At 41.9% G+C, this 27,633-nt stretch overlaps 3 protein-coding genes across 9 annotated transcripts in view; 2 read left to right on the top strand and 1 right to left on the bottom strand.

Annotated features, from left to right (window-relative positions):
* Positions 1-1,780: 1,780 nt before the first annotated feature.
* cox17 (cytochrome c oxidase copper chaperone COX17) lies at positions 1,781-5,244 on the top strand. 2 transcript variants are annotated; one of them, XM_023950758.2, is made up of 4 exons: positions 1,781-1,920; positions 4,658-4,785; positions 4,860-4,963; positions 5,058-5,244. In XM_023950758.2, exons 2-3 carry the CDS (start codon positions 4,673-4,675, stop codon positions 4,942-4,944), a joined length of 198 nt encoding a protein of 65 aa, XP_023806526.1. In that variant the 5' UTR covers positions 1,781-1,920; positions 4,658-4,672; the 3' UTR covers positions 4,945-4,963; positions 5,058-5,244. The 2 variants fall into 2 exon arrangements, with proteins under 2 accessions (XP_023806526.1, XP_004081457.2); XM_004081409.5 differs by having other exon boundaries at positions 1,870-2,295.
* Positions 5,245-7,835: 2,591 nt separating this feature from the next.
* On the top strand, positions 7,836-23,447 carry popdc2 (popeye domain cAMP effector 2). Of its 2 annotated transcripts, none has more exons than XM_011489211.4 (4): positions 7,836-8,589; positions 13,256-13,364; positions 14,842-15,286; positions 22,169-23,447. In XM_011489211.4, exons 1-4 carry the CDS (start codon positions 8,096-8,098, stop codon positions 22,249-22,251), a joined length of 1,131 nt encoding a protein of 376 aa, XP_011487513.1. In that variant the 5' UTR covers positions 7,836-8,095; the 3' UTR covers positions 22,252-23,447. The 2 variants fall into 2 exon arrangements, with proteins under 2 accessions (XP_011487513.1, XP_004081456.1); XM_004081408.5 differs by having other exon boundaries at positions 7,862-8,589; positions 14,842-15,425.
* The window catches only part of pla1a (phospholipase A1 member A), a 37,631-nt gene continuing 18,397 nt past the window's right edge, over positions 8,400-27,633 (bottom strand). For 2 of the 5 annotated variants that reach the window (XM_011489209.4, XM_020713297.3), the window contains exons 10-11: positions 25,281-25,436; positions 22,874-23,602 (exon numbers count right to left, since the gene is read on the bottom strand). In XM_011489209.4, the coding sequence (XP_011487511.1) occupies positions 23,512-23,602; positions 25,281-25,436 (247 nt within the window). In that variant the 3' untranslated portion in view covers positions 22,874-23,511. Of the gene's footprint in view, positions 8,463-22,873; positions 23,603-25,280; positions 25,437-27,633 lie in introns of those variants that run through there. The other 3 variants (XR_013652528.1, XM_078939094.1, XM_020713299.3) reach the window with 3 other exon arrangements.

The following is a 27,633-nucleotide window of genomic DNA, read 5'->3' as shown; positions in this document are numbered from 1 at the left end:
TTTTCTTTTTTTAACAAAAAATGCTGGAAGCCTTTTTCAGAAAGGAAAATAAAGTAGCAGGTGGTGAGGATAGACTCGACACCACTTCTGCTCCGGGTCAGATACGTGAATAACAGAGTGAACTCAAAGCAGACTTTATGAAAAGAAAGTTTCATTTCATTTCACCTAAATACAGCTTAGGAGTTTCCATAAACACAGAGGAGTGTAGAACCCCTATTTGGAGATGCAAATCCATCATAAACCGATGAGGAAATGTTATAAAAAGCTTACTTGCTGATTTATCTGGTGCACAGCTGGCCTTCAAAGTAGACTACATGAGTCAGTGCCTCTGCTTACGTTCTGCCTTGTTTTGCTGACGCAATGTAAAAGGTGGAAATGCTCATACAGTTGCAGAGAGACCTCATATATTTCATGGTGAAACGTCCCAGGTCACTCTTGTAACCGGGTGGTCCGTGCACAAACAGCAATATGTCTTACATAACTGTACTGAACAAAGCAGTGGTGGAGAAACAAAAATCGGTCAGGGTTTGTGGCTGAGATCTTTATCTCATAGGCATTTGTACTTTAAAAAAACTCATTAAATAAAAATAATGTGTGCATGTTCTCTTGCCTCATAGCAAGAAAGTCCAGGTTCAAATCCCAGCTGGGTTCTGTCTGTGTGGAGTTTGCATGTTTTCCTCTTTCTCTGAGGATTCTGGTTTCCTCACACAGTCCAAAAAACATGCTTCATGGTGACTCTAAATGTGTGATTGTGTTTCCCTGTGACTGACAGTCGCTGGGATGAGCCTGAAAGGGATTTAGAGTACCTAGCTGCAGACAAGATGGTGGATGGAGCCCCACTCCATGCTGGAAGCGGAAGTTGATGTTCGCCAAAGCAGAAGTTGTACGTCTTCAAGTGTATTTTGTCTGGAGATGAGCAAATGGAGCTTCAAGAATAAAGCAACAATTTAAAGGGATTTCTATTTTTGTAACTAGAATAAGAATGACTTCTTTTAGTTTATAGTTTGTACTCATGTTCCTCTGAACTGTATGATGTGTCGTAGCGAAGCAAATAAATAGAAAGTTTTTTTTCCTCTTTCAGGAAATATATGTACTTTTTTTTTTATTGAACTTTTCAAAGACAAAATACAAACTCCAGCAGAGGATGAACACATTACGAAATACACACTCACTAGGGGGGGTAAATAATACTCTCAGATGTCATCAACATATAGTGTTAGAACACTTAGAAACAATAAAATAAAAAATATCAGGAGACAAATGACAGCACAGGACAGAAACTAAAATAACAGCCACAAGGAAATTGGTTTAGATATTTTTTTTAACACCTACGGAGGATTGTAATCTTTTCATTGAGGAATAATACAATTTTGTTAATAAAACCTGGGAAGGAGGGCTTGGAACCTCTCCACTTGCAACAGTGGATATGGTATTTTCCTGTTGATATTAATGATGTTTGAAAAAGAATAATCTATATTTTCCATAAACAGAAGGACATCAGAAATACCAAAAGGGGGAATGTTCAGTTTTAAATTAATCCAATTCCTTATGTGAGACCAGTTGAAAAATTGCATTAAAAAAAACACAAATGTTCCACAGCGTTTCTTCATTTGAGTTACAAAAAGTGCAAGATTCATCATCAAATTTAAATCTGCTTTGAAGAAAATCAGAGACAGGATAATATTTATTAATTATTTTGAAATGAGTTTCTTTAATTTTTCAGGAAACATTTGTTCTGTCCTCATTTCCGGCTTCCGGCATTTTTTTCAAACTACATTTCCCAGTGTTCATGGTTGCAACTTGCAGTCCTGTGAGCCAATGGAAGGCGGGATAACCGAACATGTGGTTTAAAGTCGCCGCATGGTCGTTTCGTTTTGAAGGTGAAGTGCTTACCGCTCCGTATTTTCGCCTCTTCTCCACGTAAGTCGCCTTTCTAAGGTCCGGCACTCTGCTCTTTTCATTGAATTGATTTAACGGAAAGAGTTGCAGCTTCAGCAAAACTCAAACACTACCGGGTTGGTTCATTCTGGGAAGTGTTCGTACCGATGGCTAATGTTTGCTAACTTAGACAGTCGTTGCGCAACAGTTCTGGAGGAAGTTATCCAACGTGCGGGCGGCGCACTTCATCGGCTTTCTGTCTTTTCTTTCCGTCTTTTTTCTCCGGTGAGACCTAAATGGCTCAATAATACCGGACTTATCCGGTAAATCGGTTGCTGCTGATTGTCGCACATGAACATAAGAGAGGAAGCGGCAGAGCTCCACTGATGTCTCACGTAACATATGGATGTAACTGAGGTTAGATGCTCTCATCATCAGTCAAATCGATCAAATGGTTATTGGTTATTTATGATGATGATTATTTATTTGTTAAAATCATCCTTTAGTTGGATGATTGACATGCGGTAAATAAGTAATGCAATGGCTTTAAAGGTGACCTTGAGTGCATCTATTTTAAAGGAAGTGGCACTGACTTCTTTTTTTTTTCCTTGATGCGCGTTTCTCTTTTTTCAGACTTTAAACAACATGAACTGAAATGTTTACAAATTGCAGAAAAAATATATAAATATATCTACATACATGACATACAATATGTGAGAAAGGGACATATGAATAATGTTGCAGTACTGATTGATGTCATTCAAATAATACTGGAATCAAGTTTTGGAGTTGGACCCTTTTGGCTTCATGAACATGGAATTTTGCTAATAATAAAAACACTCGTGTAATAAAGACGCCATCGTTCTCTTCTTTGTTATTAAGGTAACACACTTGACGCACGTTTCTGTCCATTCATGCATTTGTCAAGTTGTCGGTTTGCTTCCAGGAAATTTCTTTCAAATTCAGTTAACGTGAACTTCTGGAACTTCCTTAAATAAAGGACCCCCAAGTTCTCCCACATGGTTTGAAGAATCTGAGTGCTGTGTAAAGTCATGTTTGGGTGAGGAACTTCCCAACGACTCAAAGTCTTCAGGCAGTGCTCCGGCTTCGTGCTGCATTTGGGCAGAAGTAAAGTCTTCAGGGTGAATGGAGGTCACTCTAGTCTAACTAGATGTTTTGTCAGTAAAAGGAGGCCCTTCTTCAACCAGAAGATACTTTTAGCCTGTAGCTTTATCGTCACACATTTAAATGCACTTTGACATCAACAGCACGTATTGATGGACCCTTCGGCTTTAAGGAAATCAAAAGCGGCGTCGAGGAACTGACTAGAACAGCGTGTTCTCCCCCCAGGCTGATCCCTAACAAGCTGCTTGTCTACAAAACCACCTTCAACTTCAATTGTTGTTGTGATGGTGCTTCAGGTGTTTTACATTGACTGTATATGAGAACTGGACTGAGTGACTCCTCCCCCCGATGTTCCAAACAGGAAGTACCTGCTGGCTCCAGGAAGCCAAAATCCCATAGACGTCTATAGAGAAATAAAAAGCTGTTATTCCATTGGTCAGAATAACCATTCTTGATCGGATACTTTATTTAAAAACATGTTATTGATAATCCTTATTTTTTCCATGGTATTTTTTCTTTATCACATGTTATTCAAGTTATAAACTGGCCAATCAGATTCCTCAATTAAAAATGGGGTGTGCGTACTGTTTGGACTGCTTATTTGAAGCAGCTTTATTTAATGCGTTAACATGTTCTTGTATCAGTTTTTCTCTAGATGGGGGACATAAAGAAAATTAAGTTAAAGACTGTATTTCTGAGGTTTTCTTTTTTTGAAATCGTTGAGGATCAGGAGCAGACGAAAAAATGTTGTCGGAAAAAGCTGGTAGTTGTTTCGTAGAAACTACAGTTGGCGAGCTCCCTGCTCTGCTCTATTCTGATCTTCCACATGCAGACAAATAGCTCCATGAACGTCTTTGTTTTCCTCGTCTGAGCTGGAATCTGGGTCAGAACTGGACGGCTATGATATTGCTCACCATATTTCTTGAACCGGTAATGTTAGCGGGAGAGATTTTAAACAAAGGGATGATAGGGAAATAAGGGGAATGCTTTTTTCCGTGCCAATTTAAAGGGGATTCTCTAATGAACTCTTGCCGCTCTGCAGAAACTATGTCCTAGAAAACAACCCAGGTTTTTTTGATTTGGCTAAAAACTGCATCAATTTATTTCAACAAAGTTCATAGTGTCTCCAAGTTTAAACTGTGTTCTTAAATTATTTTTTTTATCAGACGCAGTTTGTTTTTGTCAAACGTACCTTACAAGTTTTGGCGGAATACCTTCCGCCTTCGTCAAAGTCTGACAGGTGACTCCGCCTCAAACATCTGTTTTTAAAAGACGTCACATCACCACCTGATGGTCGACTCTGGCGAAGGCGGAAGGTATCCCGCCAAAACATGTAAGGTACGTTTGACAAAAACAAACCGTGTCTGATAAAAAATTAAAAACTGCATCATGAAAATGGAAAGATCACAGGGAACCCTTTACAATAGATCGAAAAATGGTCGTAGTGTGACTTGAAGACATTTGGCAAAAAAAAAAAATAAGGCCACTGAATTGACTTCCTTTATGTAAGACGTTTAGGTAGAAGCAGCATTTGTCTGCACGGGAAAACTGGTGGGGTGCATTACTAAAACCCAAGGCATTTCACAAAAACATCCGCATGAAGACGGACCTCCAGGTCCGGTTGGTCTTGACCTGAAACTTTCCCTTCCTTCAGTGTTTCAGCCTGAAGATGTCGTCCCTGTCTGCTGCCAGTGTGGAGCCTCCTGCCCTTGAGAGCACAGAGAAGAAGCCCCTGAAACCATGCTGTGCCTGTCCTGAGACCAAGAAGGTCAGAGATGCTTGGTAAGGACGGAACACGAGACCCTTGTCATCTGCAGGCTGGAAACGGACAGTTTTGACACTTTTTCTACTTGCAGCATCATTGAAAAGGGAGAGGAAAACTGTGGCCACCTCATCGAGGCACATAAGGAATGCATGAGGTCTCTGGGGTTTAAGGTGTAACTGCTGGTGTTTTTGTGTGGTAAGTGTTTGTTCTGTAGGCCACGAAGCTGTACAGAAACAGATAGTTGGGTTCACTTCACTGCTGAACATCAACTCTTTGGCCTGTCTTGCAGAGTGCGGCGTTGAGTGGAAGAAGACCTGGATATTCCTTTTTCACCCTCTTATTTATACCTCCACTGCAAGGGAAATGTGATTCCAAGCACTTGGCCTGATTTGAGAACTCTTTTTAAGTCTGTGTTTTTTTCTGTGTGAATATTTAAAAGGTGGTCTGAAAATAAAGAGAACTCCTATGCAATAAGAGCTCCGTGTATTTGTTGTCATTGGTTAAAAATGAATAAACGAAACCTTCAGATTTGGATTGTTGTTCCTGGTGGAAATGGTTGCTGGTTGCAGTTGCTGTCCCTGGTATGTACTGGTGCCTAAAAATAACTCCTGACCCTACAAAGTGGATACTTGGCATATCTTCATTCTTTCACCTCAGTGTGTCCTGCCGTGTGCACACGCCGTTTCACGCCGCTGAGGGAACGCACAAGTGCACCCATACGGCAGTAAGTCAGTAGAAGCCTGCACGATATGAGGACAACTTGGGATTTGAGGTGTTAATGATCAATATTGCGATGACCATATAACTTGCGATACACAGACAAATGGCGAAACAACAACAAAACATCATTTCCATTTCAATGTAACAGTTTGAAGAGTCAACATTACACTCCAAATGACCCTCGTCTACAAAGAAGGCGAGCATCCAACATGAAAGGGCTCCATCTGCATAAAGAGATTCAAATTATACCAGAACGGTTTAATTTGCATACAATTCTCCTGATTCCACTGTAACTACCCACTCGTTTCAGCTGCAAATCTCAGGGGAATGCCTTTGTGAAAAATAACTTTGGCATACATGAAGAACTGTGTCTTTTTTGGGGGGGGGGGGGGGGGGGGGGTTTCACATACTCTCGCTGCTTCTTAAAATCCAGTATTTTCATATTTTCCAAATGTGTCTAATTCCAAGATTTAAAGCTGCCTATTTGTAAAAAAGTCAACGTTTAGGTCATTGAAATTTCAAATTGTTTGATGCTGTCAGGGAGCCACTGCTTTTAAAAGCAGCCCCAACATGTAAACCTTTGTGTAATAATTATGTACAAATCAGTATTGTCTTAGTTCTATAATAAAGGCTGTTCAGCATTAGAAATGCACATAAAACCCACTGCAGGTTCATGTTTCCACATCACAAAATGGGAAACCGGCCTTTTGGTTATTCCAAAAGTTAGAACAAAAACATACGGCGAGGCCTCATTCAGTTTTTACGGACCCCGCCTGTGGAACAGCCTCCCAGAGAGCCTCAGAGACTGTTCATGTTTTTAAAGGAAGGCTTTAGACCTACCTTTTTAATTTAGCTTTTAGTTGAATTTTAGGAATTTATATATGATATTTGAATTATTTTCTCTTTTTACTAGTTTTATATACGAATGCATATACATTTATTTATATTTATTTATTTTTAATTTTTTTGTCACCATTTCATATGTCTATTAAGGTTTATGTAATTATTTGTTTCTTGTTCATGTTTTAAATATATTTTAATTTGATTCCTTTTACATTTTAATTTGTAACTCCGATGTTTTCCTCAGAGGGATCCTCCACATCGGCGACTGACCCTTCTCAGTGAACGGGGTCGCTGCAATGGGATCTCCCGGGTCTGACTCTTTTGATCGGATCTGGGGGGGTTCTGTGGTAGTTTTCTCCGTGAACTTGGGTGGGGGGTCACTGATGTGGACATGTCCCCAAAATACGGTTTCCCCACTTCAGGACGAAGCCAGGTCTCTACATTCCATCATTTATCACTTTTCTATCATGGTGTTTGTTTGTTTGTCTGTGTATATGTTGGGGGGGTGGGGGGGGGGTGTCGGCACTGTTTGTCTTGTCATCTTGTTTTTAAATTGTATCGTCTTTTATGCACAGCACTTTGAGTGACGTGTTGTTGTAAAAGTGCTATATAAATAAAGGTTGATTTGATTTGATTTGACAACGCGCCCCACCAGGTAACAGATAGTCCGCTTTTTGTGAATAAAGCGTTCCAAACCGTAAAAATAACAAGAATGAAGGACTAAAAACTGGTTGAATAATTATTTATTTTATTAGTGACCATGGTATAAGCGGGTTAATGTCTGACGAAGTGTGCATTATCAGCATTAATGCTGATAATGCACACTTCTTCAGACATTAATCCTTACTTAAAACGCTCCTGTCTCTCATCACCCTGAGCATCTTAAAAATGAAGACAAAAAATGTGAGCGTCAGGTTCATCCTCAACGCTGATGAGACATTTGTGCTCAACAATCATTACATGTTTTGCATGACGGTGATAGAAGAGGCAGAGATGTGTCCAGTGTTTGGTCACATGTCTCTCTCTCTCCTCCTGAGACATTTCAACGCTTAACCTTTGCAGCTCGCTCGGGATTCTCCTCATTTCTTGTCTGTATTTTATCTGGTCTCTTCTAAAAACAGGCTGAAAGCAGCTGGAGGATTCTGCTGGACGTGTCCCAGCAATGGTAAGGTGTGTGTGTGTTGGGGGGGGGGCGTGTTTCCAGTCAGATATGAGCGCCTGTCCCGTGCTGCTGTCCTGTTTATTTCAGTGGAGCTGCTCTGCTGGGAGCGGATCAGAGAACGTTTGGACCGAACTCTGAACTTGGACTTTTGTAAGCCTTTGGTCTTGACACCCCCCCACCCCACCATCACCCCACCCCCTCCTTCCCATTTCCTGTCCCGCTCTCACTGTTATGTTAAGTAGCAGGCCTGCTTTCTGTCCGTCGCTCTCTCCTCCTTGAGTTTCAATTCCAAACATGGTTATGCTTCTGTGCCTCTATCAGTGCCCCCCCCCACCCCCCCTTATCCCCTGTCCTCCAGCTGCTGGCTCGTCAGTGCCTGCCAGAGGGTGAGAGGAACAGGAAAGCAGGGAGCCCGACAAGGAGAGGAGACGCAGGATGAGAGGAGGAGCTGACAGAAACCCATTCCAGCTGCGTTTCTGCCCCGACCCAAGCCAGAACTTTTTGGACGTTGCAGACATTTTTATTGTATTGGAAGGGAACAAACGTCTGCTGCTTCGGTTCAGCAGACAGCAAACAGGAATCGGTTCATTCAACTTTTAAACATGAACACAGGCAACTTAACGCTCTTGGACTCCTTGATCTTTTCTCCGTTCTGTGATGGCTGGAGCAACAACACAGAGGGGGCCTTGTACCAGCTGGGCAACACCGTCCTCTTCCTGGGGTACATGGGAGGCAGCGGGGCCTTCGGGTGCCTCTTCATCTTCGGCCTCATGTGCCCGGCCTTCCTCTGCCTCACCATGTGGGGCTGGATGACGATGTGCGGCATAGACGTCTTCACCTGGCACCTGCTCCACCTGACCGCCTGCCTGCTGCAGGTCTGCCACCTCCTCTACCGGATGCACCAGGAGGGCATTCACAGCGAGGAGCTGTCTTCCCTCTACCAGGCGGTCTACCTGCCGCTGGGCGTACCTGTTCAGGTGTTCAAGGAGATTGCAAAGGCTTTTGAGTACAAAGTGGTGGAGCTGAAGGCAGGAGAGACCTATGCCCTGGAGGGCAAAACGCCAGTTGATCAGCTCTCCTTTCTGCTGTCAGGGAGGTGAGTAACGTGTGTGTGTGTGCGTGTGTGTGCGTGCGTGTGTGCGTGCGTGCTTGCACTTGTAACATAGTGGAAACTCGATTGTCGTCATGTAGAAAAAATAGATGTGAAACATTTTGACTTCTATTAAAGGTAGCTTTTTGACTCCTTTTCGCAGTGTAACACCACTCTTCTCTGCAGCCTCAATCTCCACGGTGTTCAGTTCCATGGCATAAATCAGCTTTAGGGTCACATTTAGGAGCTGAATGGAGAAGTTTAGCTGCTCATCTAGCTCACCTTTGGCTCTGGTGTTAGTGTGAAGCCATTCCAGAGTTTTCAGGTCCCAAGTTTTGAACTTTGGTTTTCACTCTGTTGTTTCCTGCTGAGTTGTTGATAGAAAAATGTGTTTTTTCAGCGTTATAGTGGTGGATGTGGATATCTACTGCCATCGTGCACTTCTACATGATCATACATCCCTTCAATATTAAGAAACCTTCAATTCTGATGGGTCAATTCAGTTCATCTTCAGTTCAAGGGCTGTTAGATAACCCAAACATGAAAAACAACCAACCAAGGCAGTGTATTTTGGACAGATCCTTCTAATGTGAACAAATTCAAACTCCAGTTTAATGAGGTGTTCTCACCAGTGGTACAGGAGGACCCAAAGGAGCAGAGGAAGGGAGACTTGAAAAGACTTCAACTAGAATTTCAGAATGGTGGGTAAAGATTGCTTCAAATCAAAGAACTAAACTCTGAGAAATTGTCCTCTTATAAATGAAAGAAATGAAACAGAATTAAAATGTCTCATAAAAAAGACGAGCAGGAGGCAGAAATTAAAACGGACCGACCAGGAAAAGCTCTGAAAAGGACGATCTAAAAAAAAAGCCTTCTTACAGTAACAACCAATCAGCTCCGTCATCCCATCAAACCAGCAACCACGCTTCAACACAAGTCATTCATTGTGTCTACATCGGTGAAACCCCAAAAGCCTGAACTCAGGAAGATGCAAAGTCCATTTGAAGAAATGACAGAAGCTGGCTGCAAATGTCTGCAACAATATTCTGTGTTTTGTCAACCGTCCCCCCAGCTAACAACCGGAAACATGACTTAGCAGTAAAACAAAGATGCTAAATCTGTCCCCATGGGCCTGACCTGAGGACCTCTGTGTCCTCTCATGAGCAGATCACAGAGCTTTGTTTAGTCTTTGCGTATTTTTCCTCCTCACTATGTCTACGTTTGTTTGTATTCATAAGCTGTTGTACAGTTTTTGCACTGCTTATCTCTGTGCTTGACCCTTTTAAGGTCAGCTGCTACATATTTGAGGCTGCTTCTGCTTGACATCGTCGGCTTGATAAAAGCGCGAAGCCTGAAACGCCACGTTAAACCCTGTCTCGCTGGTTTGAACGGTGTGCGGGAAAACGGTTTCGTTTGGTGGAACGTCATTCCTACATATTTACGTTCAGTCAAGACGTACATTGTAGCATACACCGAATGGATTTAAACTGCATCCATAGCTAAATGTTGTTGTTGGCACGTATTAGCCTAACCCTAACCCTTCTTTCGGCTCTGTTCCGCCCCCCCCAAAAAAAGCACAGATTTTTAAAAAATTGTGAGCGAACAAGCGCTTCATAATAATCATCCATCCATCCATCCATCCATCTTCCTCCGCTTATCCGGGACCGGGTCGCGGGGGCAGCAGACTGAGCAGAGATGCCCAGACTTCCCTCACCCCAGCCACTTCCTCCAGCTCCTCTGGGGGGACCCCGAGACGTTCCCTGGCCAGCCGAGAGACGTAGTCTCTCCAGCGTGTCCTGGGTCTTCCCCGGGGCCTCCGCCCAGTGGGACATGCCCGGAACACCTCTCCAGGGAGGCGTCCAGGAGGCATCCGGACTAGATGCCCGAGCCACCTCAACTGGCTCCTTTCGATGTGGAGGAGAAGCGGTTCTACTCCGAGCTCTCCGCGGGTGACCGAGCTTCTCACCCTATCTCTAAGGGAGCGCCCAGCCACCCTGCGGAGGAAGCTCATTTCAGCCGCTTGTATTCGGGACCTCGTTCTTTCGGTCATGACCCATAGCTCATGACCATAGGTGAGTACTGGAACGTAGATCGACCGGTAAATTGAGAGCTTTGCTTTTCGGCTCAGCTCTCTCTTCACCACGACGGACCGATAGAGCGACCGCATAACTACGGACGCCGCTCCGATCCGCCTGTCAATCTCACGCTCCGATCTTCCCTCACTCATGAACAAGACCCCAAGGTATTTAAACTCCTCCACCTGGGGCAAGGACACTCCACCCACCGAGAGATGGCAAACTACCTTTCTCCGGTCAAGGACCATGGCCTCAGATTTAGCGGTGATGACCCTAAATCTGAGGCCGACTATATCTAGACGGTATCTCTCAACCTCTCGCACCAGCTCAGGCTCCTTCCCTCCCAGAGAGGTGACATTCCATGTCCCAAAAGCCAGGTTCCATGATCGGGGTTTGGGCCGCCGAGGCACCCGCCCTCGACTGCCACCCAAACCACATTGCACCGGCCCCTTTTGAGGTCTCCTACGGGTGGTGGGCCCATGGGAGAGTGGTCCCACGTCGCTCCTTCGGGCTGTGCCCGACCGGGGCCCGTGGGAAGAGCCCCGGCCACCAGGCGCTCGCCTGCGAGCCCCGACCCTGGGCCTGGCTCCAGAGTGGGGCCCCGGTGACGCCAATCCGGGCGACGTAATCGGGTCCTTGTTGTTTCTTTTCATCAGGGGTTTCTGAACCGCTCTTTGTCTGGCTCGTCACCCAGGACCTGTCTGCCATGGGAGACCCTACCAGGGGCTTAAGCCCCAGACAGCTTAGCTCCTGGGATCACCCGAGCTCTCAAACTCCCCCACCACGTTAAGGTGGCGGTTCATGGGGGAGTCATAATAATCATAACAATAATAAAATCACGTTTAGAAGATCACCTCGCTCTATGCTGCAGCTGTGTTTGTTTACAACGAAACTCAATATTTCTTCTTCTGTCCTAATTTCCAAATGATTTATTCCGACCGAAAGTGTGTGGCGTATGTAAACATTTGTTACGTAAGGGTTAATGGCCGACGAAGTGTGCGTTATTACTTTTTAACGCACGCCGTGGAAGCCTGAACCGGTTGCTTCCGCGAAGTGCGTTAAAAAGTGATAATGCACATGTAATGTTTTTGGAGCTTTCTCCCTGTCCCCTCCAAACTTTGGTTTGGGACAAAGTTGCAACTCAAACACAACTTAGAAAATTGTTTTCGACAAAATGCTGTTGAGCACTGCTACAGTGGGAAAAAACAGTTACACAGGCAACGTGGCACAAAGACACTGCCTCTAATCCAATTCTGACTCCGCTGCTCAAAGTCCAGGAAAAATGCGTGACTAGAGATGAACTTCATTCAGCACATGTCACACAAAAACGACAAAGTTTGGCTCTGTAAGAGAGAAGATTTGAGCCAAATTAAAGACGATATTAAGGATTAAAGGAGGGCTTAAAAAAGAAGAAGATCCAGATTAAAACACAGAGTTAAAGGACAAAAACACAAAGAAGATGAAGACAAATAAAACAAAGAGAAAGACAGCAAAAGCAGAATGTTTCTGTTTGGAATAGAACAGACCTTGAAATCAAACAGTTTCCTCACACTGAGAAAAATGCAACTATTTGCTTTTTTACTGACAAAGACTGTACCTGACTGGATCATCAATATGCACTCTCAGTGCTCACCTCAGTTTTATTTCAGGCCCCCTCCAAATATTAGAATTTCATTTATTTTTTTGTATTTTAACATCATCTAGATTTAAAGATTTAATTCAATTTTCTTCAGCAGACAGTTAGCATTTCTTTGTTTCCAATAAATTCACCGTATTAACAAATTTAGCAGTCATACACATTCCCTCACCATGATACCACCACCTCCATGCTACACTGTGGAGATGGATTGAAAAACAACAAAATGAAAGACATGAAAAAAACTGTATCACATGTTCTTTCTACAAACAATTAAAATACAACATTAGAAATAGATAAAGATTAAGTTTTAGCAATAAACGCTTAATCAAAAAAGAAATCCAGAATCCAAACTACATTGCAAACTCAGAGGGAATTAAGGAAAAAAGAGCAATCTTCCTCTCAATGGAAGAACATTGATTTCAGCTGGAACTGCTCCTCCTTCCTGCTGGAATAAAACAATTCAGCGCAGAAGAGGCATGATGGGCAAAACACCTTTAAACTCTGTTTTGTTGCTGCTGCAATTTGAATAACCAAGCTCAGCAATATGTAACGTAGAAATAAAGCCTGTGTTCTAGAATGGTAAAGGCTGTAGAGCTCTCTCTCACCTTTGGTCTCTGTCAGCTTTCTGGTTGGTTTGAACTCTTCTACTCAGTTTCTATGGTGAAATGAGGAGAAGCTGGGACTGAACACACCTCAGTCCAACAGAGCGTTAGTGAGTCCCTGACATGTGATCTTCTAGATGAGGTTTTTCTAGTTTTCGTGAGATATTTGAACGTCAGATGATTGAGACAAACCAGACTGTGAAAGGAGTCATCCCAACTTTGATCTTTGTACTTTCTATAAAAGTCGTCTTTGAAGCAGGGATCTCATGGTAATGTTTTTTAACAGAAGAAAGTGTGGTCATTTGTCATGCTTTCGTGGTTGTCATTGTTTTTGTTTCTCTTTTCCACATTTGCAGGATCAGCGTGTCCCTGGAGGGACAGTTCCTACACTACATCCACCGTCACCAGTTTCTGGACTCTCCTGAGTGGGAGTCTCTCAGACCAAACGAGGAAGGAAAGTTCCAGGTAAAGGGCCAGGATGTGTGCACTAAAAAAAGGACATGTTCCTACAGTTATGTTTTTTAACAAATCAAAAAGCAACCAGAAAGCCAAAGCTTTCTGGGAAGTTTTTTCAGGAGTTTGGGTAAAATATTTGGTTTCATCTTCTTTTCATTTAGTCCTGCTTGATGAGTGACATGGTAGGTCCTGCTGCATTTTTTCAGGAATAAATGACAGAATAAAACGAAAAAGTTGGGATTTGATCCTTATAATTTATGCTTTACATGTTAATAAAATAAGATTCCTATGATATTGGAACTAAAGTGAAAACGTTTTTTCTAAAAAAAAATGGTATAAAATAAAAATGATTAGCAGGTTTTTAAATGTATACATTATTCTTCATCTTGATTCAGGTTGTTTGAAAAACAATATAAAATGGAAAATGGCAAATAGATATTAAACGATAATTCATAGTTACTAAACTGTAAAACCCTTTAGTGTTGATGGGATCTGGTGTGAAAGTTGCTCAGACTTTTTCGTAGCCATTTTTGGTAAAACGTTTGCCAAAATCTTTGAAGGATAGGTTATTCTGTAAATGCATCTTTCTGTCATTTTATTTTCAAATTGCTGATCTAGTTTAGTTTTTGTTGCTGAAGTCAATTCAACAAAAATACATTTTATTAGGCTCAAAACATGTTACACCAACCACCACCAGGGGCGGAGCTTCTTTAGCCATTCAAAATAGCACCGCAGCTGTAAGGATTGCTGTTTTTTTTTAAAAAGAGTAATACTAATAAAAGAGTGTGTAATATCATTTTAATGGCTGTCCACTCCGCTGCTCCAATTTGCCATCCTTCTGAATGTTCCAGCTCCACCACTGACCACCATTATTGCATACATGTAAATGTTTTTCAGTTGAAATTTAATCCCATTTATTTTAAAAGCAAAGCTTCTCTTTTCTCTTGATTTCGGTTAAGGTAACAATTTCTCTTTCATTACTCAAGAACATCAGCTCTTCTCAAGTACCTTGTGTTTCATCCATTAGATCTTTAGAAATTGTAAATGTTCTTTGTGTAATGCCTCAAGAATGCGTTGGGAGTGGGGTCATCTGGACCCCACAAGATAGTACAAGGGTTAATTTGACATCATATGTGTTGTGATGCGTCCAAAAAAAGAGTGAAAAGACCCCTTTTTTGTTTCTGGCGTTGGACTGGTAAGGCCAGAATGTACCCTTATTCTTACTCTGTGTGTGTATGTATGTGTGTGTGTGTTCTACCTGCTCTGGAATAGTGTGTACAGCTCAGACATCGACACATCCCTGTTTTAAGGATACCTGGAGGTAACTGCAAATAAAACTTCACCTATAAATCAGTTGCTTTTCTTTGTGTTTGCTTCAAGCTACAAGGTTAAACTGTTTGGCGGCAAAGTTTCTGACCTTCTGATTTAACCTAAATTCACAAACATAAAAAAAAACAAATCTCTAAATGTATTCTATTTTTGCCAGGTGACCTTGTTGGCAGAGGAAGACTCCCGTTATGTTTCTTGGCGGCGCCGTCGGCTTTACGCGCTGATATCAAAGGAGCGTTACATTGCCCGCCTCTTCTCTGTCATGCTGGGAAGTGACATTGCAGAAAAGCTGTACAACTTGAACAACAAGCTGTACATCAAGAGCGGCGTGCTGCTGGACATCCGCCTGCCGAGCCTCTACCATGTGCTGGCTCCTGCCTCTCAGGGCAGCGAGGGCGGCAGCGGCAGTGACAGCGGCATCTCCAAGGAGCATCCAGCTGACCAACAGAGCCCTGACTCAGTACCAACTCACCAGATGTCACATCCGTCCCAATATCAGTATCATCCACAAGGTCCAAGAATGTCATCCTCAGACGTTCCTTTGACGCCAGAGAATGACCATCGTGGACTCCCCTGGGCTTCAGACCCGGACCTGCTTTCTGGTGAGGACTCCACCAGCCTGGTTTTGGAGGACTTTGCTGATGTACCTGGCTCTTTGATGGACTATGGCAGTGAGAGGGATTATTTGAGGTAGAGGGGCAGGGTACTGGAGCTAACACACTGGTCACCACCTAAACTCATGTAAGTACTTCAGCAGAAGAGAATGAGCTGCATGGAACACCTGCTGTGCACACGTTACTAACCTGCTTGTTAACGGGCCTATACCATGCTACTCTTAAGCTTTTTATAGTACACAATATCCATGTAAATGATATATACCTTTGGCACGCAAAATAAGGATTATTTTAATTAAAAGTGAGTTGTTTTTTTTACTACCCAGAAGTAAGACAACTCGATTTCTGAGGCAACGACTTTCTCTCCTTGTGGTACCGCCCATTTCATGACGTCAACCTAGACTCTGCCTCTGCAGCGTGTCTGTGTTTCGCTCACAAAAATCAAAACAACATCCAAATTTTGCAAAGATGGTTGTGCAGATTGTGCATAGAAAATGAAAGCGTTTGTACAGATCACCACTAGCGCCACAGAGAGAGTGGGTGTGTCTGTGTTAGCCTGGGGGGGGGGAGCTGGCAGCAGAGACTCTTCCTGGAAGTTCTCATTGCTCTCTGTCAGCTCGTGGGAACGTTTTCGTGGATTGGGAGGGACTGGTATGAAGGTAAAAATGTGTCAGGATGGGCAAGCTTGTAGATTTGATGTACTGGTAAAATAGAATGAGAATTTGTAAACCAAAATACTGCAGCTGTGTGTAAAGATCTTCTGCTGTAAAGAACAAATGTCCACACGTAAAATAAATGTCAAGTCAAAGAAGGGGATGGGTCACACAAGTGAGATTTAAATGTGGACACAAAACCATTTCTACAAATGTGTAGATTTATGTTTCGACAAACAAAATCACAACTGATAAATTATCATTTGTATGCGTACAACCTCAAATCGGCTGCTGCGTATGCACGACTGCATTCTCATTCTATTTTACTAGTTCTCACATCAAATCTACAAGCTCGTCCATTTTGACACATTTTTACCCCCATAGAGCTGGTGCTCAGAGAGCAGGTTTTTAGAGGACTACTCAGATATCTGTGAACGAATCAAAATACCATTTTGGGGTTTCTATTCGTGAGGAATGAACATTATAGTACACTTAAAAGCTCAAAAAGTTGACTTTGCATGGTATAGGTCCTTTAATTATCCAGCAACAAACTATATTCCAGCACAACACTTTTTTCCCCTTTTATTTTGCTTGTTTATTTATTGGTACAATCTATAGACTTTCATAAAAAGAACACCCAAAAACCTAGAAGACAAAAGGCTTTCGACCAAGTTGTTTACAGGTTAACATGCTTAAACAATGAAATGCATCTTTATTAGTAATGACCTAAAATTTTAAATTAAAGCATAAAAAACCCTCACGACCAGCTGGCATGACAAAAAGGGAAAAACTTAGCTAACTTATTTCTTTTTTATAACTTTCAGTATTTAATTCTTTCTCAGTCAGAAATGCAGAAACAATTGTTTGTTGTGATCAGTGAGCATGCTATTGCATTTTTAATGCTGATAAATAGACAATACACAGAATCGGAGCCTGAATCAGTTCCATTTTTTAAAAGCAATCTAAGGTATTTGAGGATTTAAATCCGTATAAACAAAAAGGGACTTTATAAAGTGTCTTTGGATGTGAATTACTGAAACCCACACCACAGGCATTCTCACATGACCTGCACTTAGGTGCTTCCTCCTGTTGAACATGCCTTTGCAGCCATTATCAGGGCAGAGCCATGCAGGGTTTATCTTATCTTCCCTGCTGATGACCTTTTTGACACACCACAGTCCCATTAGGGTTTTGTTATCACTTAGAGGCCTGTAGCCTTCATGTTGCTGAAGGCAGGACCTCAGGGTTGAAGGATCGTATCCTCTATGGCAGTTTTTTTCAACCTTTTTTGAGCCACGGCACACTTTAACCTTGACAAAAATCCCGCGGCACACCAGCATCCAAAAATTTTAAAAAAGGAGAAACTCATAGTCTGTATTGATCTACAGCCCCTCCACAATTTCACATGCTTTTTTGTGATTATTGTGGCAGAAAAAGCTGGAAGCTGCAGCTGTTTTTACTAAAAGATGTAATAAAAGTTAACTTAAAAGATTGTTCTTTCAAGACGTTTAACAACGAAGACTTATTGTGCGCTGAGACGCTGTTACTTTGCCACAATGCATCATGGGAGATGTAGTGATGGCAGACAGACTCTCTTCTCTGATCTTCATTGTTTTGTTCACTTGTTCCACGGTCTGACCCCGGATTCTGTGGAAAGCTACACCGCTAAAGACGAACTTTAGCTGGTATTTTTGTTGGAACTGAGAGACTTTATGAGCAGAATCTGAACAAGGAAGTGAAGACTTTAACCACTTCTGATTGGTCAGACTGATGACGTGTGATTAAGCCTTCAAGAATGATTGGTGGAGACAGTTAAAGGGGCGGGACTTTTCCGAAAACAGAGCTAGAGCTGCAGCTAAATCGCGGTACCGCCATTCTTATCAAAGTGTCTTTAATAGAATCAAATAAACACAAAGAAAAAAGTATTTTATGATCTTTCATATTCCTAACTACTCAGTGTTTTATCAGGGTCTGTTTGGATGAACAAAGAGCTGATATCCTGGAGATGGGAAATGTTTTTAGATCAGTGAATGAGGGCAATTTCCCACGGCACACCTGACCATCTCCCACGGCACACTAGTGTGCAGCGGCACACTGGTTGAAAAACACTGCTGTATGGGTTGTGATGAGGGTCCTTGTCTGAAAGTCTGAGGCTATAATTCTCTTTTTTGCCACTATTACAAACAAAAAAGGGCGATCTGAGGGTGTTTGACGACCTAAAGCCTTATTTTGAAGCCTTTGGAGACAAAAAGTTTTAGAATCTAACACAACATGTCTGTCTATGACACACATATACCAACTTCTACCACGGTCCAGGTGAATACTCGATTCTGATTGGCCACTTAGCACACTTTCCAGAAGCAACCTCCGCAAAGTGTGCTAATATCTGATAATGTTCACTTTGGCGGCCATTATCCCTTACATATTTGCATTCTATTTTGTCATCACTCAGTAAGTTATTAAAATAATGTAATGAGAACAACTGCTGTGTTTTTCATCAGTCAATAAACAATATTCCATTACAACGATATTGCAATATAAAAGCAGCTGAATAACTGAGGATGATCACTTTTAGATTATATTTACATTATTTCTTCTAATCCTTTTCAGTGTTGCACCTGTGTAAACTGCTCCCTCCCACTCTAAAAGCTGTTCCTTTTCATTTGACATTTCAGTCATCTGTTTCCTGATTGGCTGACAGCCTCGTAAAGTTCATTTGTCAGTAACGTAGATCTTCTCTGGACAAATGAGGGTGGAGTAAGGAAAGAGAACATCCCATAAGCCTTCCTGCACAGCTCACCACAGGTTGATAAAGAGAAGAACAGTTTAAAAAAATAAATTAATACAATAAAATAAAAAGAGAATAAAAGTACCACAAATATATGACAGAGTTTTAGGGCCATTTTACAAAGAAAACCTTTTTTTTAATTACAACTATAAAGTCGTAAATTTACCAGAAAAAAGTCATAACTGTTAAATTATGAGAATAAAGTCGTAAATTTACGACTTTAACCCTTGTGCTATCTTAGATGACCCCCCCCCCTTACATTGATGTGTTCCCCCTACCATGACAAAGGTAGATAAAGGTGGAAAGATTTCATGTAATCCATGGACACCAGTGAAGATCACAAATCATTGAAGAAAAAAGGTTCAGAGCACTGTCTAGTGGGTCCAGATGACCCAACTCCCAACGTTAACGTGCCTGGGATAGCAGTAGGATAGGGTAAAGTATTTAAAATATTTTTTTGGTGGCCCTAAAACTCCCAGTCTGGAGCTGAGGATGAAGGATCTGCTGGACTGAACACCGCAAACAGAAATAGTCACATGTTGATGAGCAAGATTAGCCATCGTGTGTCATGTGACCAAGAGATGGAGTCAACACTGTTGCACTGCTGTACCTATGTATATAATGACGGTTCCCAGGGAAAATAGGAAACGGTACTTTGGTCTGGGCAAGGACAGCAAGCAATTAACCCCTGTGACATTTCTGGCCCGCGTCAGTACAGATGCTGTGTCCTTAATAATAATAATAATAATTATAATAATAATTTCCTTTGTGGCCACTGCTCATAACTTGATCCCTGTCATACCCAAACCTGGCTATGCAAGCAGGCTATTCAGTACTGCTCTCTCACAAGGATCTCTTTTGAGTGGTCAGTCTCAGCTGGATTCATATTGTTTTTATCCAAAATTACCGTATATTACTATCATACAACGATTCTTTCAGTGTTAACAGCATTGAAGCTCGGTACCCATGAGCAAGCACACTGTCACATCTGTTGCTGTCGTGGACAATTTTTTTTTTTCAGGGGACATGAAGCTAATGTGTGTGTGTATGCATGTGTATGCGTGTGTGTGTGTGTATGTGTGAGTGTGTGTGTGTGTGTGTTTGTAATGCCACTGCAGCAATGTTGTTCAGCCACGCAGCAGCTGTGTTCTTATCTCACGAGGATTACAGCTCGTAAATTTAGGGGATGTTCAAAAAGTTCAGCTCCCCACCATTAATCCCGTGTGTGTCCACCCTTCAGCCGTTTCTCCTCTTGTGCGACTCTGCCTCCCCAGCCCCAGCAGCAGCTCCCGTCCAATCACGGGAGGGGGATCTCATTTCACGACAGGGCAGTGTGGTTGGTGCTGGGTTTGGGTTGCAGGACAGCTGTAGGGCAGCAGGTCTAATCTGTCGCTCAGCTTCAGCTCTCATGATCCACAACAAATCTTTTATGCTCCAAAGTGCAGCTTGCATTCAATTTAGATTGTTGGTGTAAAACTCCGTCATGAGAAGCAAAAACCAGCTGGGCTCACCTCCTACCTCTGCTTCCACTGGACTGCTGGAAGTGGCATAAATGCCGTATCAGGGAGCCTACATGAAGTAGCTGTTTTTGTTCTTGTGGTCTGTTTTTGAACTGTTTTTTTTGACAAACTTGTGCAATTTTTTTATCTCTTCAAGCACACACACTTGTGGTTTGGAGAGTTGACAACCCCCCACCCCCACCCTCAGCGGCTCAACACTGGAGGGTTGGCACAGCTCCCAGGTTTAATGTGACCATTTTATTCCCAAATAGATGTGAGATATTCTGCAACCCGTATTCTAGAATAAACTAGTAAATATTTATATTTATATTTAGAGTGTATGCCGGTGGGAGCAGGCTGAACAGTGTGGTGGCAGTTAGCCTTTAGTACAGTTGACATGTTCTCGCCGTAAATGTACGTGTTTTCTACAGCCCCCTCTGACTTTATGTCATAAAAAATGTTTTTTTCATAAATCAACAGCTGACCCTGAAAATAATGGTGAGATATTGTTCTGGTAGTCTGTTCAGGGTGTCCCTGGCCATCCAAAGGTGAACTGGGACAGGTGATCCCTGTAACTACATCTTGTTACATTGTAATTTTATAGACCTATAGGGTTTCTGATGTCTCATCCTTTACAAAGGAGAATTAGACAACAATATTCATCCATCCATTAAGGTTCTTGATTCTGCTCCTAAATCTTGAAACCTTAAAATCTGCTCAAAAATAACAATAAATGTATTATTTTTAGGATGATGAATAAGAACTAAAAGCATAAATCATTCTTGTTAAAAGTCAAGTCAGTGCCCGCTACTTTGTTTTAGTCTGTGGTGTTGTAGTTTTTTGCTTAGGCAAAATGGAAGAATGTAGTAATTTATAATCCCGTCACTGCGCCCGTCCAGTTGTCTTACAGTCATACATTTCCTGATTGCAAGTCTTAATATAAGAATCTAATCTACAGATATAAGGATAATTTTTAGGGAAATATGCTGTAACTCTAACCTGACTCTGACTCTGTTATAGTGTTGGACTAATGAACAAATATCCGTTAGCTTGCTGCCTCTGTTAATTGTAGAAAACTAATGCAAAAATACTATAAATGATCAAATTCCTTCCCTACTCGCTACAGACTGCACTATATGTCGCGTTTGCCATTTTGCAGTGCTGTCCAAATCTACCATTCCAAGATCCAGTGCCCTAGAAATTGACAATGTCTGGCTCCAAGATGGCAGCATCCATATCTAAGATGAGTGCATGTTATGGCCCAGAAACGAATTGGTGTTTATTTTGTAAACCTGTGCGCTAGTGGGAGAGAGCGTAAACAAAGGGATGATGGGAAGTGAGCACAGGCTTACTCCATGCCATCAGTCCAGCCCACAACTCAAAGGGGAATGTAATGAACTCTGTCGAAACTTTGTCCTAGAAAACAAAAGTTTTTTTGATTTGATCTAGAAACAGCACGCTATGACCCCTGGAAACTACCCACCTATGGCCAGGATTTCTTTTTAGTCGGCGATAAGGACATGTTGTCCTTGTTCCTAAACCTGCATGCTACTTCCACCATGCACAGACACACCTTCACATAATCACAACAATCACTAACTACTAGATGAATAAATCTGTGGCAGTGAAGCCACGGTTCTGCCCATTCTTTTCTCTGCCAGTCCTGTTCTATTTGTCAGGGTTAGGCAGTACCTGCTATGTTCTGCCTCTTCAGTATTCCAAAACATTGAGAAAAAGGAAATTTGTAATAAAATGTCCATTGTAGTGTAGTGTGCATGTCTTTGGTGAATGCATCCCATGCAATTACTTTCAGCTGGATCGTGATTCTCTGTTGTGGCACATAGTGTCACCAGTGACTGTGAACGGGACTCAAAGTGAATTTTCCCTTTTGCTGCTTTGTCCTAACTCATTTTGGTGTCGCCCCCTGCAGGATCTGAGGTTAAAGATAACCTCCCTTCTCGGTTGAAAAGAGGAAGAGCACCGCTGGCCCCCACAGACACCCCCAAACTGTGAAAGCAGCCTTCTTCTGGAAACACCTGGTTGTCTATTGTTCTAACAAAAGTATGAATCTTTCATTTGTGACGCTGTTTTTTCCAAAAATGCTTTTAAGCCCCAAAGCAGCTCCTTGTTTTCCTCTGAGAACACTAAAATCTTTTCGTCCATCATTTATGGTACTTGCTTTATGCATGGGAAATGCTGTTTTTTTATTTTATTCACCGTGCCCTAAACCGGTTTTTCATTTACTGTTTGTCTAAATGTCACGACCAAGTGTGTCATTTCCAAAACATTGTTGGATGAAGAACAGAAAAGCATCAACCATACTGGGAGGTGAAAAAGGTCATCTGCAGATTGCAGCCTAACATGAAATAACATGAAAATAGTGTTCCGACCAGCAACTTTTGAAACGTTTCTTTTTCTGATGCAGATTTAAGTTTGAACATGTGTTTTGTGTTAGATGTCTCACTCTGCACGCTGCGGTGATTTGTCACATTTCAGATTTGGGTGTTTTTGTAACTTTAGTGTATGATTTGCTTTAGTCACAAATGTGTCTGAATTAAGAAGACAACAGCAATTTCCTTTGTAAGAAATATTTCTTCTGCATCTAAAGGGAAACTTGGTGCCTACAGACCACGTATTTTTATTTTATTTGTAGCTTTGATAATGGAGGATGTCAAACACAACTGAACACTGTGAATTTTTCTCTGCTGATGCCAACAAAGACACAAAATGGGATGTGTGTTTGAAGAGGGTTTTCTATTGGGGCCAAGATTTCTCCATAAAGCTCTTTGTTTGCTGTGATGATCTAGTTTAGATTTAGACTGTTTCAGTTTTCACAAACCTACAATAGTAGCAACCAAAAGATTTTATTGTATCAAGATGTAAAGGTTTAAAAGCTCTCTACACCTGTTTTCCTTTTTTTAAGTTTTCAACACAATTAAAGCTGGTTTCTCCATTTTTTATGGAAAATATCTATTGATTGAAATGGCCACATCACTGCCGGTGCAACACTTTATCCACACAATCTCCACACATTGATAAAAAAAATGCTATTTATTGGTGCAGCTGAAAAGATAGGTTGAATTTGTGTGTCTGCTTTGTGTGAGGCCGAAGATGCAACAATTTTCAGATTTTTGCCTGACAAATGCAGCACAAATGCTCAGCATTTTCAGGCATCCTTTACAGAATAAATTCACCAATTGTTACCTTTATATCTGACAATCTGAACCTTTTTTTAAATACATTTTTTTCAGTGTCTTTGGGTACAATTTCTTTCTAGAAGGTGTCACACACCTGAACAAAGTCATGTGACCATGGAGCGTTTCGACGAACATTAAAGTTGTTCACACACACCGGCTTCTTGTTCCTGAAAGACAGACACACACAAGTTGCTGCTGAAACATACACCATATCTTTTACTTTCTAATCTCAATATTTTTACTAAACATTGTTTACAGGTCAAAATCCAACCTTGAGCTGATTCTGAGTTCAACTTTATAACATTTGCTTATCCTTAATAAGATTTTTGGAAAAAGATGAGTCTATTTAAGTCACATTTGTTTGTTGAAAAAACCTAAAATGCATTGCAGAACAAAATACCATGCAAAGATGTTATGATTGCAACTTTAACCAATAGTGTCCGTGAGGCTTGTATTATTTTGAAACTCTTTCTCTCTTAAGGTTTCCAGTCTGCTCTGTTTATGCAGCACAGCAAACCAAGAGCCTCACATTTGCTGTTGGCTGTTTGTCTAAACGGCTAGACCACTTTTTTTTCCCACTATAACCAACTAATCATGGGGGAGCCAGTTTAGCTCATGCTGGTTTGCGGCGCCTTCCATCCGTGAAACCAGGGTTCGACTCCAGGCTGCTCCCTGTTCCCTTCTCTACCTCTGCCGGTTCCAAGCCCGGCTTGAGAAGGTTGCGTCAGGAAGGGCATCCGGCGTAAAACATTGCCAAATTTACCATGCGACTTGTTCGCTGTGGCGACCCCTGATGGGAGAAGCCGAAAGTGGAAGAAGAAGATAACCAACTAATCATATTAGTCAAATATATTTACCAAGCAGCGTGAGAATTTGCCCTGTCCTCTTTTTTATACTACTTGTTAAGTTCAACACAGCCATTTCACTGGACAGATTTAGGGTTTGGTGACATTTTCTGAAATAGATCAGTCATCTTGACCTCCTTGGTCTCATTTTATGGTACGGCCTAATGCGGTGAAGAAAACAAAATGGGCCAAATCTGAACATAAGCCTTCATTTCATTGCTCAGTTGCTTTTGAGGACATATAGCAAAGAAGTTTTGAGTAGAGAAATGGTAGAAAGAGATTTAGCTTCTATCAGATTAGAAGATAAATGCCTGAAGCTCTAAACCAGGGATTCTCAAATAGCGGCCCACGGGCCGCCATTGGCCCCCTGGGAAGATTTTTTGTGGCTTTCAATAAAAGAGAGCCAGAGTAGGTTCCTTTAAAGGAAAAAACGTTGTGTTGGCGAGGAGAAAAGGCGCTTTGGACAATTGCTTACTTTGTCGTACCTCATGGATAAAGTCATGTGCCCGATTTGCAAGACAGAAGCTAGCTACGTTGTGGCTTTGGAAATGGCCCGGCATAGCAAGCCCTTAAGTGACGGGGACTTTGTAAAAAGAATGTTGGCTGAAAGTGGCTGACATTGTTTGTCCAGAACAAGTTTGAAGAAATAAGTCTGTCAAATGATACAAGTAGAAGATCTGGACAGCAACCTCTGGGAAAACATCTGGAGAGCCTGGTTAGTTGTACAAATGACACCTGGTCATTAAAGTTATTGAAACAACTTTTGCTTATCCATTTTTTTCACCAAAATTGGCCCCCAGTCTAATGTTGAGTTCTTAATTTGGCCCTCCGCTACAAAAACCTTGAGAACCCCTGCTCTAAACATATCAAGGTGGAGAATCCGCACAGGACAGAACAGGTTTGTGTCCGTTTCTTTGACTGGTTCCTTCAGAGACGGATGTTCTTTGGTTCCCCTATCTGTGGATGCTTATTGCTTTTTGAATGTTTCTTTGACACATACCTGAAACGTGGGACTTCTGAGACACACACAGACTTCACGTGGACGTCTCCTTGTCTGTAGAGGCGAACTCCAGTGTTTTTGATCTTAATGGAGTCCAGCTCACACAGAGCAGCGGGGTGAGCCACCACTGACCTGTACACTGTGGTGTCGGTCTGACTACACAAAGAGAAACAAAACACAACACACACGATCACAACTGAGGACAAAACCGTTTCCCAGACAGACTTTTCAGCTGAAGGGGTCTTAAGGAAAAAAATGAGACAAAATCGTGTGGAAGGAAAGAAAACGAACACACTTAAAAACACAATTACTCACACAAGTTTTTAATAGATGTTACATGCTTTATATTCCTTTTGCCATTTGTAATTGTGTTAGTTTTGCAACTTTTTCTCTTTATTATAGGTTGGATGTTTCTGTGTTGTAAAGCATAACTCTTACGGTTCGTTTCCACTGGTCCGAGTGCGGTGCGTCTCTGTTGCGTTAACACAAAAAGAACGTTCATTACTCGATCACAATGTTAACGTCGCCTCCGTCATGTCTGCGGTCCACGTCCGTCCCTCTGCACTTCAGCCTAAGCTTTAAGCAGGAGTTCTATTTCCAGTACGTTGATGCGTCAACAGGAAATAGGTCTGAGTTTCAAAATAAAAACTTTTGTTGTACCTTCAAAATAAAATGTTATGAGACTTAGGCTGCGTCCGAATTTCCCCCCTACTCCCTAACTACTGAAAAGCGATACAGTGGGGGACTACCGGTATGTTGTGCCCTGGATTTTAAAATTAATTAGGGCACCATGCTCACTACTTTTTTTAAAGTGGCGAACATGACATCATCGATTTCACAAAGTGAAAATCCAATTGATATGAGTGTTTTTATGATGACTATTTATGAATCCTCTTCGTTCTAAAGATGAAAGCATTTTTTGGTTTATTTAAAAAAACCACATTTAAATAAATTAGATTGTGGTCTAAAGGAGCCGGTTTAGCTCGTGCTGGTTTGCGGCGCCTTCCGTCCGTGAAACCAGGGTTCGACTCCGGGCTGCTCCCTGTTCCCTTCTCTACCTCAGCCGGTTCCAAGCCCGGTTTGAGAAGGTTGCGTCAGGAAGGGCATCCGGCGTAAAACATTGCCAAGTTTACCATGCGACTTGTTCGCTGTGGCGACCCCTGATGGGTGAAGCCGAAAGAGGACGAGATTGTGGTCTAAAATTGCCAATCAAGCGAGCATTGATGCACACTGGTTTTTTGCAGAGACTTCTGTGAAATTTCTACGGCCCTGGACTTTGGAATTGTAGATTCAGACAGCACTACTATATGACAAACGCGCTATATGGTGAGTAGTGGGTAGTGAAGGAATTTGGACATAGGCTTTTGATCGTTTCAGTGTTGGATAAGCGAAGAAGGATGAACTACTTGACACGGGGGAGACAGGACAAACCACTCCTCTGGGATCCAGATGGGACGGGTGATGGACCGGAGACGCGACTGGGTCAATGTAAATTTACTGACGGTCTTGAGACGGACTTCTCAAGCGATGGAGACGCATCGCAGACCGACCATTGGTCATTCAGGATTAGACCTTTAATTCACTTCTCGTTGTCATTTAGATAAAGACCTGCTCAGAAGGGACTTTTCTGTTCTATGCTAGTTTGTAAAGTTTTCCTAGAGTTTTTTTTGACAAGATGAAGTCATTCGTCTGGACAAAATAAATAAAAAGATGCACATATTTGGGGAAACAAAAGATGCCTTTTTGGTCTCCCAGTGGCCTACAGGAAACCTGTGCAGAGACATTTCTGCTGCCACAGCATCCTGCCACAGCGTGCTGCACCTGCTGAAGCTCCTCCACTCTCAAAATAGCAGACTTTTTATATGGTAAATATGCATGCAAAGAGTTTTTATAGTGCGCATCAGAATTAGTGAGCAAATGCCACTTTTCCTCGTAAATGAACCTCAAAATCTCTTCTTTTTTTTTCAGAATCCGTTTTTCTTTACTGCGAAGTCGGTTCTAAGGGCAGCGATGCAGGGATCCCAGTTTAGTTCAGTCTGTTTTGTTAGTTTATATAAGTAAATTACATTGACTTTGAAATATTTACAATGGCTAAACAGAAATCTTCAGGTAGCCAAAACCACTGAAGATTCTAAATTAAGGAAAAAGAAGAGTCCTTTTTTGTCTACACGTGTGTTTTTTAAACGTCTCTGTGTTTAAAACATTGAATGTAAGCAACTGTGGCCAGACTGGGCTTTTAAAGTGAATCTGCCTTAAATCTGCCTTTTGTAAAAATGCAGCTCCAGTTCACAGCAACAGCTTACAGTGAGATTCAGGAATTGTGGTGCTGTGACAGCAGCTCATTAAAATCCAT

Source organism: Oryzias latipes, chromosome 21 (assembly GCF_053564925.1).
Source record: "Oryzias latipes strain Hd-rR chromosome 21, Olatipes_Hd-rR_3.1".
Lineage (NCBI taxonomy): Eukaryota > Metazoa > Chordata > Actinopteri > Beloniformes > Adrianichthyidae > Oryzias > Oryzias latipes.
Note: the sequence above shows the minus strand (reverse complement) of the source record. Positions and strands in the feature narration are given on the sequence as shown.

Excerpts from the sequence above, each read along its gene's own strand:
- cox17 (XM_004081409.5), top strand. Across the intron at positions 4,786-4,859 it reads AAGAAGGTCAGAGATGCTTG|CATCATTGAAAAGGGAGAGG; the intron begins GTAAGGACGGAA and ends TTCTACTTGCAG.
- popdc2 (XM_004081408.5), top strand. The coding sequence starts at position 8,096 with ATGAACACAGGCAACTTAACGCTCTTGGACTCCTTGATCTTTTCTCCG. Across the intron at positions 8,590-13,255 it reads TCCTTTCTGCTGTCAGGGAG|GATCAGCGTGTCCCTGGAGG; the intron begins GTGAGTAACGTG and ends CCACATTTGCAG. Across the intron at positions 13,365-14,841 it reads ACGAGGAAGGAAAGTTCCAG|GTGACCTTGTTGGCAGAGGA; the intron begins GTAAAGGGCCAG and ends TATTTTTGCCAG.